At 47.6% G+C, this 15,169-nt stretch overlaps 4 protein-coding genes across 10 annotated transcripts in view; 2 read left to right on the top strand and 2 right to left on the bottom strand.

Moving 5' to 3' along the window:
• Nucleotides 1–2,225, top strand: part of st6galnac3 (ST6 (alpha-N-acetyl-neuraminyl-2,3-beta-galactosyl-1,3)-N-acetylgalactosaminide alpha-2,6-sialyltransferase 3) — an 8,122-nt gene extending 5,897 nt beyond the window's left edge. Inside the window, exon 5 of the mRNA XM_085930472.1 lies at nt 38–2,225. Within this exon, the coding sequence (XP_085786598.1) occupies nt 38–227 (190 nt within the window). The 3' untranslated portion in view covers nt 228–2,225. The remainder of the gene's footprint in view (nt 1–37) is intronic.
• The window catches only part of hectd3 (HECT domain containing 3), a 24,461-nt gene extending 14,342 nt beyond the window's left edge, over nt 1–10,119 (bottom strand). For 2 of the 4 annotated variants that reach the window (XM_085930440.1, XM_085930441.1), the window contains exons 1-2: nt 1,674–6,026; nt 1,458–1,577 (exon numbers count right to left, since the gene is read on the bottom strand). The gene's annotated coding sequence lies outside the window, so the exon portion shown is untranslated. Of the gene's footprint in view, nt 1–1,457; nt 1,596–1,673; nt 6,027–10,058 lie in introns of those variants that run through there. The other 2 variants (XM_085930442.1, XM_085930443.1) reach the window with 2 other exon arrangements.
• The window catches only part of st6galnac5a (ST6 (alpha-N-acetyl-neuraminyl-2,3-beta-galactosyl-1,3)-N-acetylgalactosaminide alpha-2,6-sialyltransferase 5a), a 12,112-nt gene continuing 3,113 nt past the window's right edge, over nt 6,171–15,169 (top strand). For 2 of the 3 annotated variants that reach the window (XM_085930469.1, XM_085930470.1), the window contains exons 1-4: nt 6,172–6,303; nt 7,017–7,211; nt 14,213–14,625; nt 15,000–15,107. In XM_085930469.1, coding sequence (XP_085786595.1) covers nt 6,283–6,303; nt 7,017–7,211; nt 14,213–14,625; nt 15,000–15,107 — 737 coding nt within the window. In that variant the 5' untranslated portion in view covers nt 6,172–6,282. Of the gene's footprint in view, nt 6,304–7,016; nt 7,212–14,212; nt 14,626–14,999; nt 15,108–15,169 lie in introns of all 3 variants that reach the window. The other variant, XM_085930471.1, reaches the window with a different exon arrangement.
• The window catches only part of pigk (phosphatidylinositol glycan anchor biosynthesis, class K), a 23,352-nt gene continuing 14,354 nt past the window's right edge, over nt 6,172–15,169 (bottom strand). Inside the window, exons 11-12 of one of the 2 annotated variants that reach the window (XR_015068225.1) lie at nt 10,059–10,185; nt 6,172–9,955 (exon numbers count right to left, since the gene is read on the bottom strand). Coding sequence is in view for 1 of the 2 variants with exons in the window: in XM_085930463.1 (XP_085786589.1) it covers nt 10,171–10,185 (15 nt within the window). In the remaining variant the exon portion in view is untranslated. Of the gene's footprint in view, nt 10,186–15,169 lie in introns of both variants that reach the window. The other variant, XM_085930463.1, reaches the window with a different exon arrangement.

Raw genomic sequence — 15,169 nt, 5'->3', positions numbered from 1 at the left:
GACATAAGATGAGGAAAGTTCTTTGTCCCTTCCGCAGGAGCCAAGGCTACCGCAAAGTCCCTTACCACTACTACGAGGCCGGCAGCCGGGACGAGTGCGCCGAGTACTTGTTGCACGAGAGCGCCCCGTACGGAGGCCACCGCTTTGTCACAGAGAAAAGTGTGTTTGCCAAGTGGGCCAAAAAGCACGCCATCAAGTTCTTCAATCCACCCTGGCAGCTGTCGTGAGGCTTCTTCTGCACTTCGTTGCTTGTTTGGCGGACAGCGGACGGACGCTTCTTGTCATTGACGTCATGCGGTGGTTCCGGCTGAGACTTTTTTTTTTTTTTAGTCGCTGATATAAAGAGGTCGCCGTAAGCCGTGGCGAGTGGTAGTCACGGTAAGGAGGCTTCACAATCCATGGCGCCGTCCTATTGGGCCACAAGTAAAGGCAGCGAGGGACATGGGCACTCCAAACCCTCACAAAGCACTGGAGGGTGTTTTTTGCAGTGCAAGTGGTCAGTGCATCAGTCTAGCAAGACTTCAATTGTTTTAATAAGCTGAAGAAAGTCCATTTTGCGGACGTGACAGAAGGCACAGTCTGGTGGCTTCCGAATGAGCCACTTGTAGTATTTCTTTTTTGCACTCAAAGTGTCTGGTTAGCTCGCCTCTTTTCACAAAACCGAAGGCAGAAAGCGCCCCTCAAACGGTGAGCCGAGCATTTTTCCAGATGTCGCTGCAAATTTGGATTGGGAGTGGAACGTCTGCAATGACTAAGCCGCAAGCCAAGGCAAAAGCCTCGCTGTTTCCTTTGTCGCAATGCCTTTCGTTTTATTTCGTCATTGTCAGTGCAGGTTAGCTTAGCTCCATGTCATTTATTCCGCAGAGATCCACGCGGTTGATGCCATCACACTCCTTTCTCATGTCGTCTACCTTCTTGTCTCGCCAGTGCCCCCGGCGGCTCGTGCTCAGGACGAGGATTCACGAGGCTTAAACGTCCTTCAGGCTGGTCATCAATCGACTTTATTGTAGCACGCTGACAGTGATGCTTTTATTTCTATATGGTGTTTTTAAAAAGTGGCCATCCCTCATTGCTAAATAAACGCCTTCCTCAAATGAGTCCGGTGTTGCTGCCCAAAACAGCAGCACCTAAACACTCACATATTGCAGTATTAAATATGGGAAGACGGCAATTTGCAGTATGATTTTTATGTGAAGACGCTTTGAAGTGGTCTTTTTCCCCCTTTGCTCGAAACTGCACTTTCACTTGGTATGAATTGTAATATACCAGTAATGCCTTTCCCAGTCTGAAGTGGAGTCAATCATGTTTGTTGCAACAAAGCAGGCATCACTTTAGCTAGCGTAGTCATCGTGTAGCTCCAACACACGTTACAGTTGATCTCCTTTTGGCCCGTGTTCTCGGCACGTAGCGACATTCGGCTGTGTTTAGGTCTCAGAAGGTACAAGTCGGACGTTTACCTTCGCCGGCAGAGATCTGGCAAAAGGCCTGATGTTTGTGGCCGTCGAAGCAGATATGGCTGTCGTAGCAAAACGGCCAGGGGTCACAGGTTGGATTTCTCCTGGCACTGCCCTGGGTCACTGTGAATGGCAACAAGCATTGATTTACTCCCCCTTGTTTTTTTCTTTGCAATTCTAGCGTGGGAGGAATTTGATGATGTCATCATGCATGTTTACCTCAAAGGTTGGGAACAGACACACACTGTGATTGTGCAGTCAGTCAGAAGATGGCTTTACATGCGACTGACTTCATTTGAGGACATGTCGCTGAAATCCAAAAGGAGAGATTCTGTCTTTACCATGATACAAATCATTAAAGAGTGCTTTTGGATTTGGTGGATTTTGTAACGCAAACGTTTTGTTTTGAATGTGCTCACTTTTTTTGGTTTCAGGTCAAGTGTCCTTGTCAACACGTCCTTGCGTGTGCGTGTGTGCGTTTGAATGTAACACAGGACTGTTTAATTCATTTACCTGGTGCTAGATTAGCATCAAAATGCAACATTGTTTTTCATTCATCAGAAAAAAAAAAAAAAGCTTCAATTGTGTCATTTGCTTTGTAACTCTTAGCGGCATATTGTAAATGTTTGATTTTTTTTAAAAATTCGAATTGAAGAATGTATTTTGTTGCCATTAAAAGCTCTTGATATCATAAATGTGGTGAGAGCGTGTTGATTTGCTCATATTGGCGGAAACTTTGACACGTGACATTTGGTGAAGGGCTTTTTCTACTTTAGGCAGGGTGGCGAAGTCAAAATGGATGTTATTGATGGCTTCCTTAATCGTGCGAGAACAGACCATTTATTCAAGGGGCCGTCTCGCTCGCTCGCTCGGTCAACAGTTTTGGAGAAGGGTTGGATACTTGTGAAAAAGAGCAAACTTGGTTTCCCGACTTTTCTCAGCGTTTATCGGACTGCTCCTGTCAGCGCCTTGCCTGGGTCAGCAGACTCATTTCAATGTGAGCGTAGCATACTTGAAGGATGAGGTGCTGAGAGAAGTCAATAAAAAAATCGGAGCCAAACATTCAACAGATCATAAAGCCAGATAAACAATCACATTTAAGGGGGAGAAAAAGCCTGGCGACGTTACGGCATCATTAGGGGAAGTCGCTCAACACTCAAATGACTTTGGACACAAAATGTAAATCTCCCTGCATGCACACACATGAGCAAGCATCCAAGGGGGAATTTTCTGCGCATCAGCGTGCCTGTGAATAAAATAAATGGAAGGAAGGAAGGAAGGAAGGAAGGAAGGAAGGAAGGAAGGAAGGAAGGAAGGAAGGAAGGAAGGAAGGAAGGAAGGAAGGAAGGAAGGAAGGAAGGAAGGAAGGAAGGAAGGAAGGAAGGAAGGAAGGAAGGAAGGAATGGCCCTGCAGCGCTTTTAAGGGCAGCAGCACTTAGGCACGGCAAATGTCAATTGCCCCCATTAGGTGGACGTGGACATTTACACGGGATTGGATGTCGCACGAGAAGAAGGAGAATGCAGCTTTTTACAGCTCAAATGGCCTATAAATGTTAGCGCGCTGCCTCACAATGAAAAATAAAGACAAGTGCATTGAAAAAGCTCAACAGAGCTGTGCTGTGCTGTGCTGTGCCACAGACAGATATGAGAGACACATACATGGTAGGAATCAAAATCATGGTCATGAAACACATTTTCATTGCTTGTTTCACTACCTCTACAACAAAATGAACATGAAAAAAAAAAAGAGTTTTTTTTCCAGACGTAGCGCTCCAACCTTGTTTTTCTTTCAACATAGCCCTGAGAATGCTTTTATGTGTGCTATGAAATGTTGAAACATTTGGATGATTCAGACGGAAACGAGCATCCTCATTATTTCATCTACTTGAGGCAGCGGGATAGGAACATATTTCATATTTCAAGCAGGCCAACCCGATTGTCTTGTGACGACGCTAGCTTTTCATTGGATGGTAACAATCTGCTTTTGATACGTATAATAAACCTATTTCCTGCGTGACAGAGGAAACTAGGGGCTCATATTTTGCTGGTTATAAATCACGCCTGCACTTAGCCATGACAATGCGCGGCTGGCTTCTTTGGCCTCCTGAAGGAAGAAATAAAAAGGCCACCGTTCCCGCTTCCTTCATTTAATTAAAGACAGCCCTGGAGAAAAAGGCCTGTAGCGAGCCATCAACAAATTAGAAGAAGCAAATCGATGACTCAGCGTGCGCTGTCGTGTAATTGTTGACGTCAAAAATGTCTTTTCGAATTGACCCGCTTGACACTTCCTCCAAACAGCCTGCCAGCCTTCTATTGTTCCTATGCAAATGAAACGACGCGAATGGGAGTCCTAAGCAAAAAAAAAAAAACATGGACGGCAGGTACACAGGAGGAGGATGCAACAGCGACGGACGGACGAAGCTTAAAGATATTGTCTCCCCTTTTTTTTCTTCATCAAATGTGAGCAAAACAAGAGGACATGACATGCCTGTCAAAGCCAAAGGTGAATTTAAGATGTTTGAAGACTTTTTAAAGGTCACATGAATCAAATTGAAAAGATGGCCTTGATTAAATGGAACCAAGTTGGCACAAGCTCAACATTCTTACATTTTCACAATCATTTGGATTTACTGGGATAGATGTGGACCACAGCAGGCTGCTCATATTCTCTTTTGTCTGGCTTGAACATTTCCATTTGAAACCCAGCGAGAAACATTTCTCTAGGCTTCGAGACCCAAATTGAAATGTTTGCGCATTACAAACCTTTGGCGTCTGGAAATATTCCATTGAAACCCTAACACTGGCCTATTCTTGAAATCCTTGAAACTCGACTTTAGAATACTTAGTCTGGCTTGAAACCATTCCCGCCTCCCATCCGACGTGGTCCAGCCTGGCTATTTAGTCCACCCAAGCAGAAATGGGCCATCGTCGCCATTTGTGGCGGCGCCCGGGGGTAATCGCCAGGGTGAATTGGACGTACGTTCTAATTATGGAAAGGACACACACGAGCATGCCCGCACACACACACACACACACACACACACACAAAGTTCTTGTCAAGGTCTTTCTTGCAGCTGTGAAAAGTCCAATAAGTCAGACTGTACATACATAGCCTAACTCTGTCCGGCTTGAAACAGCAAATGCAATTGAAAAACCCAACTATGGCTTCAAGCCTTATTTTGAAAGCCTAACGTGAAAACTATGGCTTGACATTCCAAAAAAAAGCAATGAATCAGAAGTGCTAGAGGCGGGAGACACCTTGAACCAGAAAAAATGATTTCTCATATTGCCGGAATACACAAGAGTATTATTTACTGTACTGTGTGTTTGCTTTGCATACTGATGTAAAAAAAAAAAAAAAAAAATCGCACTAGGTGGCCATCACCCTATCCGCCCGCCCGCCCCTCCTTTTGGGAGCATTGGCCTCATTGCAGTACTCTGCTTGAAGGCCTTTGAACCTTGTTTGGAGAAAAATGATGAAATGTCCATTAATATTGATGCTAAACTCCAAACACACGGTGGTGAATCATTTGCATGGTGTTCATGCAAATAGCCCAGCCACTATTTGCTGGAACATCTCAGGCATGAGGTGTTTTGAATTGAGCGAGGCTGGAACCAGTTCATCAGTACGGAAGTCCAAATAAGCATTGGATAAAAGGGCTAGCAGCGGGCCAATCAACATTGGAGTTCTTTTTTCAACTAACTTTGGTACGGATATTCATTGGCATATAGCGAGCCCGGTTGAAAAAGTCTCAGTGTAGCCCAGATATGGTTTCCGTCCGTATCTACTCGGTATGGGATCGAAAATATACTTTCGAGTCATGACAATTCAATCAGACAATAGATACTTTACACTCTAGTGTATATGTAGAAAAGTATCGGTATCTGCAATACGGTATCGCACACCAGCAATATTTTTTTCTTATTTGGATAAAACTAGTAATAATGCAGCATAGTACGAGATGAGTTTTATTGATCTCCGCATGGGAGTCAATCGAAGCATGATGCGTGGCAAAAAAAGGCATCAATAAGACATAAACGCTACTTGCATTAGGAATCCATGGCAAGAGGGTTTCATCCTAATGTTGAAATGCACGCAAAGCCTTGGGAGTTGGGTGCTGTGGTTCTCCCACACAAGGAAACCACCATTAAGCCTTATCTTGGTGCTGCAGGTGCACCTTTGCTTCTTTCTTACATTTTGTCCCTTTCAACAAAAAGGGAACACTTTGTCAATGTCAAATCTATATTTTGGTGAAAAGTTGTCAAGTATTGACCTCATTGAATTTGAAAACCAATTCTGAGAATGATGACTGTCATGTCTCAATTGCGCTCATACAGGCCCAGTATATGTTTCAAAAGACTTCATTTTGGTGACTGTAGGTAGTTCTTGTAATTGGTCATGCTTGGTAATTCATGTTTTCATGTTGTTGCTTGGGGTGGCTGCTGGCGTCTGAGTCGGGGAGCACCGATGAAGAAATGTGGCCACCTCGGATTTAAAGTGCCCATGGAGGGCAGGCTTTAGGACCCTGCAGAGGTCCGCTGGAGCACATCTGTCGCCTGCCTGGGCTCTTTGGAGGGAGGGACGGAGGGACGGACGGAGGGAGGGAGGCAGGGAGGCAGCCCGAGCCGAGCCGAGCCAACCGGAGCGGAGCGCGCCGCTCCCCCCCCCCCCCCCCCCAGCCCCCCCAGCCCCCCCAGCCAGCCAGCCAGTCAGCCAGCCAGCCAGCCAGACGGGTCTTAACTGAGCTGGATCCCGGACGCGTGCGGAGGATGAGCGGCGCCGCTTACGGGCGCACGGAGCCCGCTTGACTCCCGAGAGCGCCGCAAGATGAAGACACCGCTGGTAAAGGTTGTTTTGCATGATCTTTTTTTCTTTCAAATCATTTTGAAAGGCATGCTTAGTTGTGTTGAGCAAAGTGCGCTCCAAAAAGCACCATAAGCTGGCTGGCTGGCTGGCTGGCTGAATGTGAGTGTGTCTGTCAGATCAAAAGATTAGCTTGAAACAATGCAGCCCTGAAAGACAAGATACAATTTGACAAGAGGGTGCATTGAAAAACAAGACATTCCAAACTATAGATCCGATATACTACCGACCTAAGACTGCTGTTTGGTTTATAAACGTTTCATAACTTTCCTATCTTCAGATACGCCCCTGAACACATCACATCGATAGCTTCTATCGATACGTATTTCCAGGATGATTCTTTTTCACATGCTGCTGTTTTGGTTAGCAATGGAATTCAAATGGCAGTTAAGTCCTGGACTATATGAACTAAGACAATTGCACCTACTAGCCCAGAAAAAAAAAAAGGAAGCGTTTACTTCAAGAGATAACGCACCCAACTAATATGGGCATGGACTTTTATCAAATAGCGGGAAACTCACAGAACAGTAAACAAATACGATATTAACTGGATGGGCTTGCTAAAAAGTTCATATCCCAATGTTTTGATCAATTTGTCAATAAAAGATGCAGACTTGGATAAATCTTGCATATTTATGAGAATTCGATTTGGTCATCAAACACTTTTTGCTTTTGTTCACTTGTTCTCTTTTCCCTAGCGCCATGCCCTTGCCGTGCTTCTGGTGCTGCTGCTGTGCGCCAGCCTCTTCCTGGTCTACAACGGCAACTTCTACGGCACGGTCCGGGAAAGCAATGACACGCGAAGGCCAGAGCGGCCGTTACGGCCCGCCGGCGTCTCTTTAGGCCCGGCCCGGCCTCACCTCCGGGGCTACAGCAGCATCGTGGACCACAAGGTAAATACCCTGTGAGACAACGGCAAAGCATCCATCGCTACATGGCTCTTAAGAGAGTCATTTATCACAATTCTGCACCCGCCTGTCATTAGCCATTACAAGCGAGGCTACAATTACATCCCGTACGCTCGAATTGAAACCCGACGCCACTCGTGCTGCCATTTTGACTCTACCCGGGAGCAAAAAAAAAAAAAAATCAATATGAGCTGCTGTTAAATGATAGGGACACGTGCTATCCAGAGAGGCTGAAGGGCAATGTTTGAAAGCCACGTCAATGCAAGCTATGCGGGGAGTGATTTGTCGCTTGTGTTATTTGTGTCGAATTAGTTACCAACGATTGAAAAAGCAGAGTGCTGTTTATAGAGTGGGAAAAAAAAAAAAAGAATAGGAATGGCCAAACACCTGCCTGCAACGTATTTTCCATATATATTGTATTGATGCATCTTGTGTAAATGATCATTCTTCACAACCTCTTCGAATGCAACAAATGTGATTGAGGTCAGAAGGAGGTATCATTTATTCCGCGCCGGCTGTGCCGCAGCGCTCGCTCGGCTCTGATAAGGCAAAGAAAATTAAAGTTGGGAATGAGGAAGAAAAAAAAAAAAAAAAGCAAATAACCCGGTAAAAGCAGAGAGGGGCGGGAAAGGTGTGGGACAAGTGGGACACGGCAAAGGATCCGCGTGAATGAAAAAGAGCTGAAGACAGATGGTTAAATCTCACAGGAACTACTTTTATGCCTGTCTTGACAGACTGATATGGAGGTGAGACTGCCCGAGTGGATGGATGGCTGGATGGATGGATAGATGGATGGCTGGATGGCTAGATGGCTGGATGGATGGATGGATGGATGGATGGATGGATGGATGGATGGATGGATGGATGGATGGCTGGCTGTTTTGAGGCGCAAACAAGCCATAATTGGCACCCTGAAAGGCCAGGCTACACACAATTGCACCTTTCATCTTAATTTGTCTGGGGAGGCTGAAACACATTTGTGGCATTTTCTTTCACGATCATTTGAGTCACGAGCGCTAATGAAATGAATTTGGCTTCCATCTCAAGTGGGGCTGCTCGGTTGTGAAAAAAATGATTAAATATTACGGCTGTAAACTATAGTCCCTTTTGGATGAAACAAAATGTATACAATTCAGAAACATTGCATTGGATCGTCATAATCCTAGCTTGGCGCTAGTTTGGAAGGCTCTGTCCTATACCATGCATTATGGAGGTCATTTTGTTTACTGCTAGGGAGGTAATAAGCAACTGTCACTAATTAGCCAACGTTCTTGCTAGGAGAGAGAGAGAAAAAAAATGATGACGACAGCTGACATTTCGGGACAACTTATCGGCCGGCCGCTCATATCCTTTGTTGCTGAAAGGGGAAGAAGGACGCCATCTGCGCCGACAGACCTGACGAGGCGTCGCTCTCGCCGCTCGGGTGGCAGATGCACGAGATGTTTAATATTTCACAGAGCCGTCTTTTTGAGGACACCGACCGCCGCCCAGCTCCCCAATTACTTCCGCAAGGGCTGTCCGCCTGCCCGCCTGCCCGCCCGCCGTTTAGAAAACATCAAACTCAAAGCGACAGATCGTCTTTAGCACGGAGAAGTCATTAAAGGCCCCAAAATGTTTGGCTGGCGGCGGATCTGCTCGGACGCAAGCGTCAGGGCCTACGGGAAGCAATTACGGAAAAAGATGGCAGGAGCATCTCGATAAGCGTTCCCTTGACGGGAGTCATCTCACACCCCGTGGTTAAGGAATCACGAGCAAAGTCATAGATTTTTTTTTACCCAAACACCAGGGAGTGAGGGGAATGGTAATTCCAGGCCTCTTGTGTGTTCAGCGCAAAAGTCAGGACAGAAAAGTGAAGGCGAGTCGGCCGTTTTGCTTTGAAGTGGCTCCAAACCAAAGAAAAGCCATCTGATTTGGGTAAAGAGCGAAATTGAAGTGGGCAAAGTTTGAGTTTGCAGCGGCCATTTTAGTCTCATTTGGGCCATTTGATGAACGGATCCTCCAAACTAGGATAACTACATCTTGGCTAACTTCCTCCAAGGTCAGAGCTTGACGAGAAGCCTTGTGTGTGATGAAGCACATCCATGCTGAAGAGCGGGTGAGGATTAAGTGGGTCAGTGAAGACTTCACCATTGTCAGTGGACACAATTGGCTTTTTGTGGACAGAGGCGCTACGCCGTAGCCGCTACGATCACACTTTTTGCCCCTGCAGAAAGTCATGCGACTGAGAATCCCATTTTGAAATGATAGCAGTGCCATTCATAGCCACTAATAGCAGCGCTGACAAAGCACAACCTGTCTTTCCATTTGCTTTTTAGTCTTTATCGCCTCACATTGAGCCAGCTGGCAGGCAGCTTACCTTTTCATTTTTTTGGGGTCGGTTGGTCGGTCGGGCTCGGAAGGGTTTTTTTCAATGAAATAAACATAATGCAATGTTTGGCAGGCTCACGTAAAAACGCAAGTCCAATAAAAAAAAAATGGAATGACTTTAAAAGCTGGAAGAGCACTTTGACTGTACAATGTTGCCGGCAGAGACACAACTTGTCGCCTCCAGCAAGCATTTCATTAATAATGCGCCAAACCTGTCTCATTTGACATTTATGCGCTGTGTCGGTGGAAATCATGAAAAGTGACACGATCCGTCATGGGCCCTAACTGTCACCACCGTGAAAAACTTTAGGGAGTTGAGAAGCCGATACTTCATAGCTGATAGATGACAGCAGAGAGACGCTCTGTGATGGGAGTTGATTGATGATTAGCCCATTTTACTCTCGGTTCTGCCACCGCAATTTACGTCACATCTACCCCCACGCAGCGTCCCAAAACATAGCGTACTTGTTCATGCGCGCAGCGGGCGGGGCGGGGCGCGGCGGGGCGTGGCGGCCATCTCCGAGCCATTCAAACGTGTTGCCGGCCAGGCTGTTGTCATTGCGCCGGAGATGAAGGCTTAGCGCTTTGGGCTCTGCAACGACACACACACAATCATATGAGCACAAGCAAACCTGAAGCGGCAGACATGCGTTTGTTAACTGGCTTACTCGTACATTTGCACGTCAACAGTCAATTGAAAACAAGCAGACCCAAACAACACATATGCCGTACTTTGAAAATCGTCTCGGAAAATTGACACACAATAGCGTGAGAACGTATTCAATGCTGCCACATCTCAACGAGGTAACCGGTATTTCTCTCGGCCCAAGGACACACACGCACGGCGGCCTTTGTCGACTACTTCACTGTCTCGCTTTGCTATTGTGAAGGTCCAGAGACACTTGAGGCAAAGTTAACGGCTTATTAAACACGGCGGCGGCGCACGCAAACGACAAAAGACATCATAACAATCGTTGCCGCGGTCTTTGCATACGAGGTAGATAGCAAAGTAAGGGACCACCCGAATCCCCTGAGCTTCCTTCGTCCTACTTTTTTTTCCAAGTAGTTCTTTTTAGACACACACACTACATTTTGTTCCCTTGAGGAGGGCCGAAAAATGAGAAGCAGCTCCTTTCTTCAAAGCTCTTGCATTTCATTCCCTGGCTCTCTGGCTGGCTGGCTGTCTGTCACGCAAGCCCACTTCCTTGTCACGATACATCTGTTCCCCAACAACAACCCAAAACAAAAAAACAGGTGTGAAAGCAGAGAAAGATCTTTTGACCCTGTCTTTTGTATTCCGAGCAACTACCTCTGCCTGCGTGTGCGGTAGAAGCTGTCTCGCTGGCGGCCTGAAAGGGAGCCAATTATAGCCAAGGTTGGGAGAAAAGAAAAAACACAGCATGTTGCAACACCGTGCAAGTCCATTGTCTGCTCACTTTCGCTGTGCCACAATCCAAACGCAATACAATCATTGAAACTCACGGGCCGGGGAGACAAGGAGGAAGTTCCAAATATTAGCAAATGACAAAACTACCAAAATATCAAGTGTCACATGACCCGAGCCAACCCTTCATCCATCCATCCATCCATCCAGATTGGGTTTATACTAGTTAGGGTAGTGAGGTCTGCGGAGAAGGAAAAAGAAAAAAAAAACACGACTTCATATTTTACAGGCTTCCAGCCATGCGCAGAATCACAGTGGGTAGGTACTTAGGTGCTTCAAGTATTCAAGCTCAGACTTTTTATCTTCAGGCAGTCACAATGGAATACAGAAGGCCTCATTTATTTATTAGTCAAAGTCAAGGCATACTCTGGACTGGGTATTTCCTTCATCAACTGTCAAGCGAGCCACTTCAAATGAGCTGGCTCCGTCCGTCCGTCCCTGCTTCAGCAAAACGAAGGCACCTTTGATGGCGGCCTCCAGAGGCTGACGTTTGAGTCGACTGTAATTGGCGCTGCGGCAGCTTCTCCTCTCCTGGCTGCCTTTGGCTGACACTTCCCTCCCTCCCTCCCTCCCTCCCTCCCGCTTTGTATGGAGGACCTCTTCTAACTTCTTGTGACACTTTGGCTTACTCTTGAGAATGGAAACCACAACAATTGCAACATGTCATTTTCTAGGGCCACCGCAAAAAGGTTTGCTGAGTTATTCTGGCACCCTGCCCCACTTTGGAAAGAGGCAAAATAGGAAGCGCCAGATGAGGCCCTGCGGCACGCCACGAGTATAGCATTGGCTAATTCTTCAGCCAATGCCATGAGGAGCTGGCCTTCGCTCTTTCCCCTCCCCCTGTCTTGCTCCTCGCCGCCCCGCCAAATAATCAATAACAACAGCGGAATGCTATTTCTCAGCTCTGAGGGGGCACGGCATCCATCAGGCGTAATGGCCCACTCGCAGTCCTCCAGGGACGCTTCTGGACGTCGGGAAAGGAGCAATTATCGGCTGTGTTACGCGTGAGCGGCTACGGCCCTGCCGGCGCCAAGCGTAAAGCCCATTGGAAAACAAGCCGACCATCACGTGTGCGACAGTCCCGGCCGGCCCTTTTCTTCCTCTGTTTAATTACGCACTCGATATTATTAGACGCCTAGCGAGCGAGCGAGCGAGCGCACGAGCCTGCCTGCCTGCCTGCCTGCCTGCCTGCCTGCCTGCCTGCCTGCCTGCCTGCCTGCCTGCCTGCCTGCCTGCCTGCCTGCCTGCCTGGCTGCCTGCCTGCCTGCCTGCCTGCGTGGCTGCCTGCCTGCCTGCCTGCCTGGCTGCCTGCCTGCCTGCCTGCCTGCCTGCCTGCCTGCCTGCGTGTGGCACACCCACGTGAACAATTGGCGCTATTCGTGAACCAAATCTACTGCCAAAATAAATGGAAGTCACAAGTTGGTGGCAAAGCACTACGTTTGTCTAAATCAAGCTCAATATAGTTCCTTGGCACTGAGATGCTAGGAGATGGCAGCAAAGGACTACTTTTTGCAAGTGAAGATAGTTCTTTTGCATTGAGATGCATCAAATAACAATATGATAATATGATTCACTCCAACTATGACAGCATAACCTTCAGTACAATATTTAGGATAACTGCTTCTCTGATGGGATACAATTCACCACAGTTGAGTTAACTGCATTTTCTGGGGGAAAACTAAGCTCTGTCAAATACTAGCGAAGGGATTATTCGCTGCATCTATATTGTGTCGCGAGCAAAAGCGCCACAGCTGCTCTGTGCAATCAAAAAAACAATGAAAGGAAATCCTTTTGCAAAACAACCATTTCATTTTCATGCCTCTTTCTCCAATGAAACACAATAGCCCGACGTCTGCCTAATCAACGAGAGAGTGAGGGTTGTTACGCTCGCGGCGCCGGGGAAGTACAAAACGCTCAATTTCAAGCACATCAATGATTCATGAGAGCGGAAAATGTGAATCGCTGCTGATTTGTACAGTATCGGACGCTTCTCCTGGGAGAAGTCACAACGTAGAAAAAAGTCACTTGACTCAAGTTCTTAGGATGCGCCATCTAGATGAGAAGCTCAACCTGGAACAATTCACAGGACCTAAATTGTGAAGACACGCCGCCGACAATAAGTCCGATGAATCGTGTTGTTCTAGTCCTCCACCTACAACAGGTCACATGACTTTAGGACTCTAGGAATCAATCAAATACGTAACTGCACATTTGAGAATTTGTCGCAAAGACTCGATCGGTTTCGGAATCATGAAGACGAGCCTGGATTTGCCGCTTGCAATGACTTCACACGACTCCACCTGGAATGAGTCAAGTCCGGGATTTACGACAAGCCGTTTGGAATAAGGCCGATAAATCTAGTAGTCAGGACGCTCCGCCTGGAAGAAGTCAAATGACTCCAGGTGAGATGGAGAGCCTTGTTTCTCGGTAATAACCTCCCCGAAGAGAGCCATCGCTGCTTCTGGTGACAGAGGAGGTCTGCCAGGCATTTAGAGGCCCCCGGGTAGAAAATACAACTTGCCAGCTGGGGGGGGGGGGCTGCCTTAAAGACGGCTCATTAGCACCATGTATCATCAAGCACCAAATGGCTCCCGCTGCATTCATCTTTTTTTTTTTTTTTCCGCGTTCTTTTCACTCTCCTCATACTAGCTAGGTTTTGTAATGCCATCATTTGTAAAGTGGTGAACGCCTTCTGTGCTCCCATTTTGGCGGCCATTTTCTCCAATTATGTATGCAATTAAAAGCAGAGGAGCAGCAAATGAGTCTTCCAATCTTTGCAAATGTGGCTAAACCTTTTCTAGACACTGAAGACCATTTAGATTCTGTGAACGGAACGGAATGTACATGTTGACGGCATTTTGTTTCGACTCTTTCGTGCCATTGTTTCCTCGCCTTTCACGTCAGGGACCTCTAGCGTGGGCGTTGGAGCTTTTTCCTCGCGTACTTTGTGAAGGTCCCGGCCGGCTTTGAAGACAAGCGAGGCAAAGCACGCGATGACAAGCCAGAAGGTGCCGTCGCTCCCCATTTGTCAAACACATCGTGAGGCTTTCTTTGCTAGCGAAGCTGCCTCAGGTGTGCATCTCTTGTCAAACACGAGAGAGAACACAGACAAAATGGGATTTGGCGTGTTTGCCCAAAACCTTTGTTTATGTCCTATATTTGTATTTTCGATCAGCCTCTGAAGATGCACTGCCGGACGTGCGCCCTGGTCACCAGCTCGGGCCACCTGATCGGCGGCGGCCGCGGCGACGAGATCGACCGGGCCGAGTGCGTGGTCCGCATGAACGACGCGCCGGCGGCGGGGGACTACGCCTCGGACGTGGGGCGCCGCACGTCCCTGCGCGTCATCGCCCACTCCAGCATGCAACGCGTGCTGAGGAGTCGCAAGCAGCTGCTTAATGGCAGCCAGGACGGCGTTTTCATCTTCTGGGGACCCAGTAGCTACATGCGGCGAGACGGCAAGGGCCTGGTCTACAACAACTTGCGGCTCATGAGCCAGGTGCTTCCCGCGCTCAAAGTCTACATCATCTCCTGGCAGAAGATGTTGCAGTTGGACGAGCTCTTCAAGAGAGAAACGGGCAAGGACAGGTAAGAATGCTCGGTTCGCTTTCCCATTTGATCTGGCCGCTTAAGAGTTGGCCGGTGGCAGCAAGCCTCGGCAAAGCTCAGCAAAGCATTTTTTTTCTCCCCTCGCACAAAAGAGCGCCAACAACATTTGAGGGGAGTGCAAAACGATCTCTCTCGCCATCCGTCAGTGGACGCTTTGTCCTTGCGCCGACTACGCGCGAGGCCACTTCCTGATGAAGGCTTCCACCATTTGACGGGCTTCGTTCGTATGGCTCGATATGCGACGTGTATTTTAATGACGCCGCGGAGGAGCGTGAACGATGGAGACGAGTCAAAAAAAAAAAAAATTTCAAACGTTACATCCATCTAAATGTCACACGCTCCTTCTCTCACAGGAGGATATCCAAGTCGTGGCTGAGCACCGGCTGGTTCACCATGACCATCGCCCTGGAGCTCTGCGATAGGATCAATGTGTACGGCATGGTCTCGCCCGACTTCTGCAGGTGATGCTTGGCACGCACGATATCAAAGTCAAAGGAGTAGCGTTCAGATTTCAACATCTGAC

The sequence above is a fragment of the Syngnathus leptorhynchus genome, chromosome 14 (genome assembly GCF_054491065.1).
Source record: "Syngnathus leptorhynchus isolate UIUO chromosome 14, UIUO_Slep, whole genome shotgun sequence".
Taxonomy (NCBI): domain Eukaryota; kingdom Metazoa; phylum Chordata; class Actinopteri; order Syngnathiformes; family Syngnathidae; genus Syngnathus; species Syngnathus leptorhynchus.
This window is presented reverse-complemented; position numbering and strand designations above follow the sequence as displayed.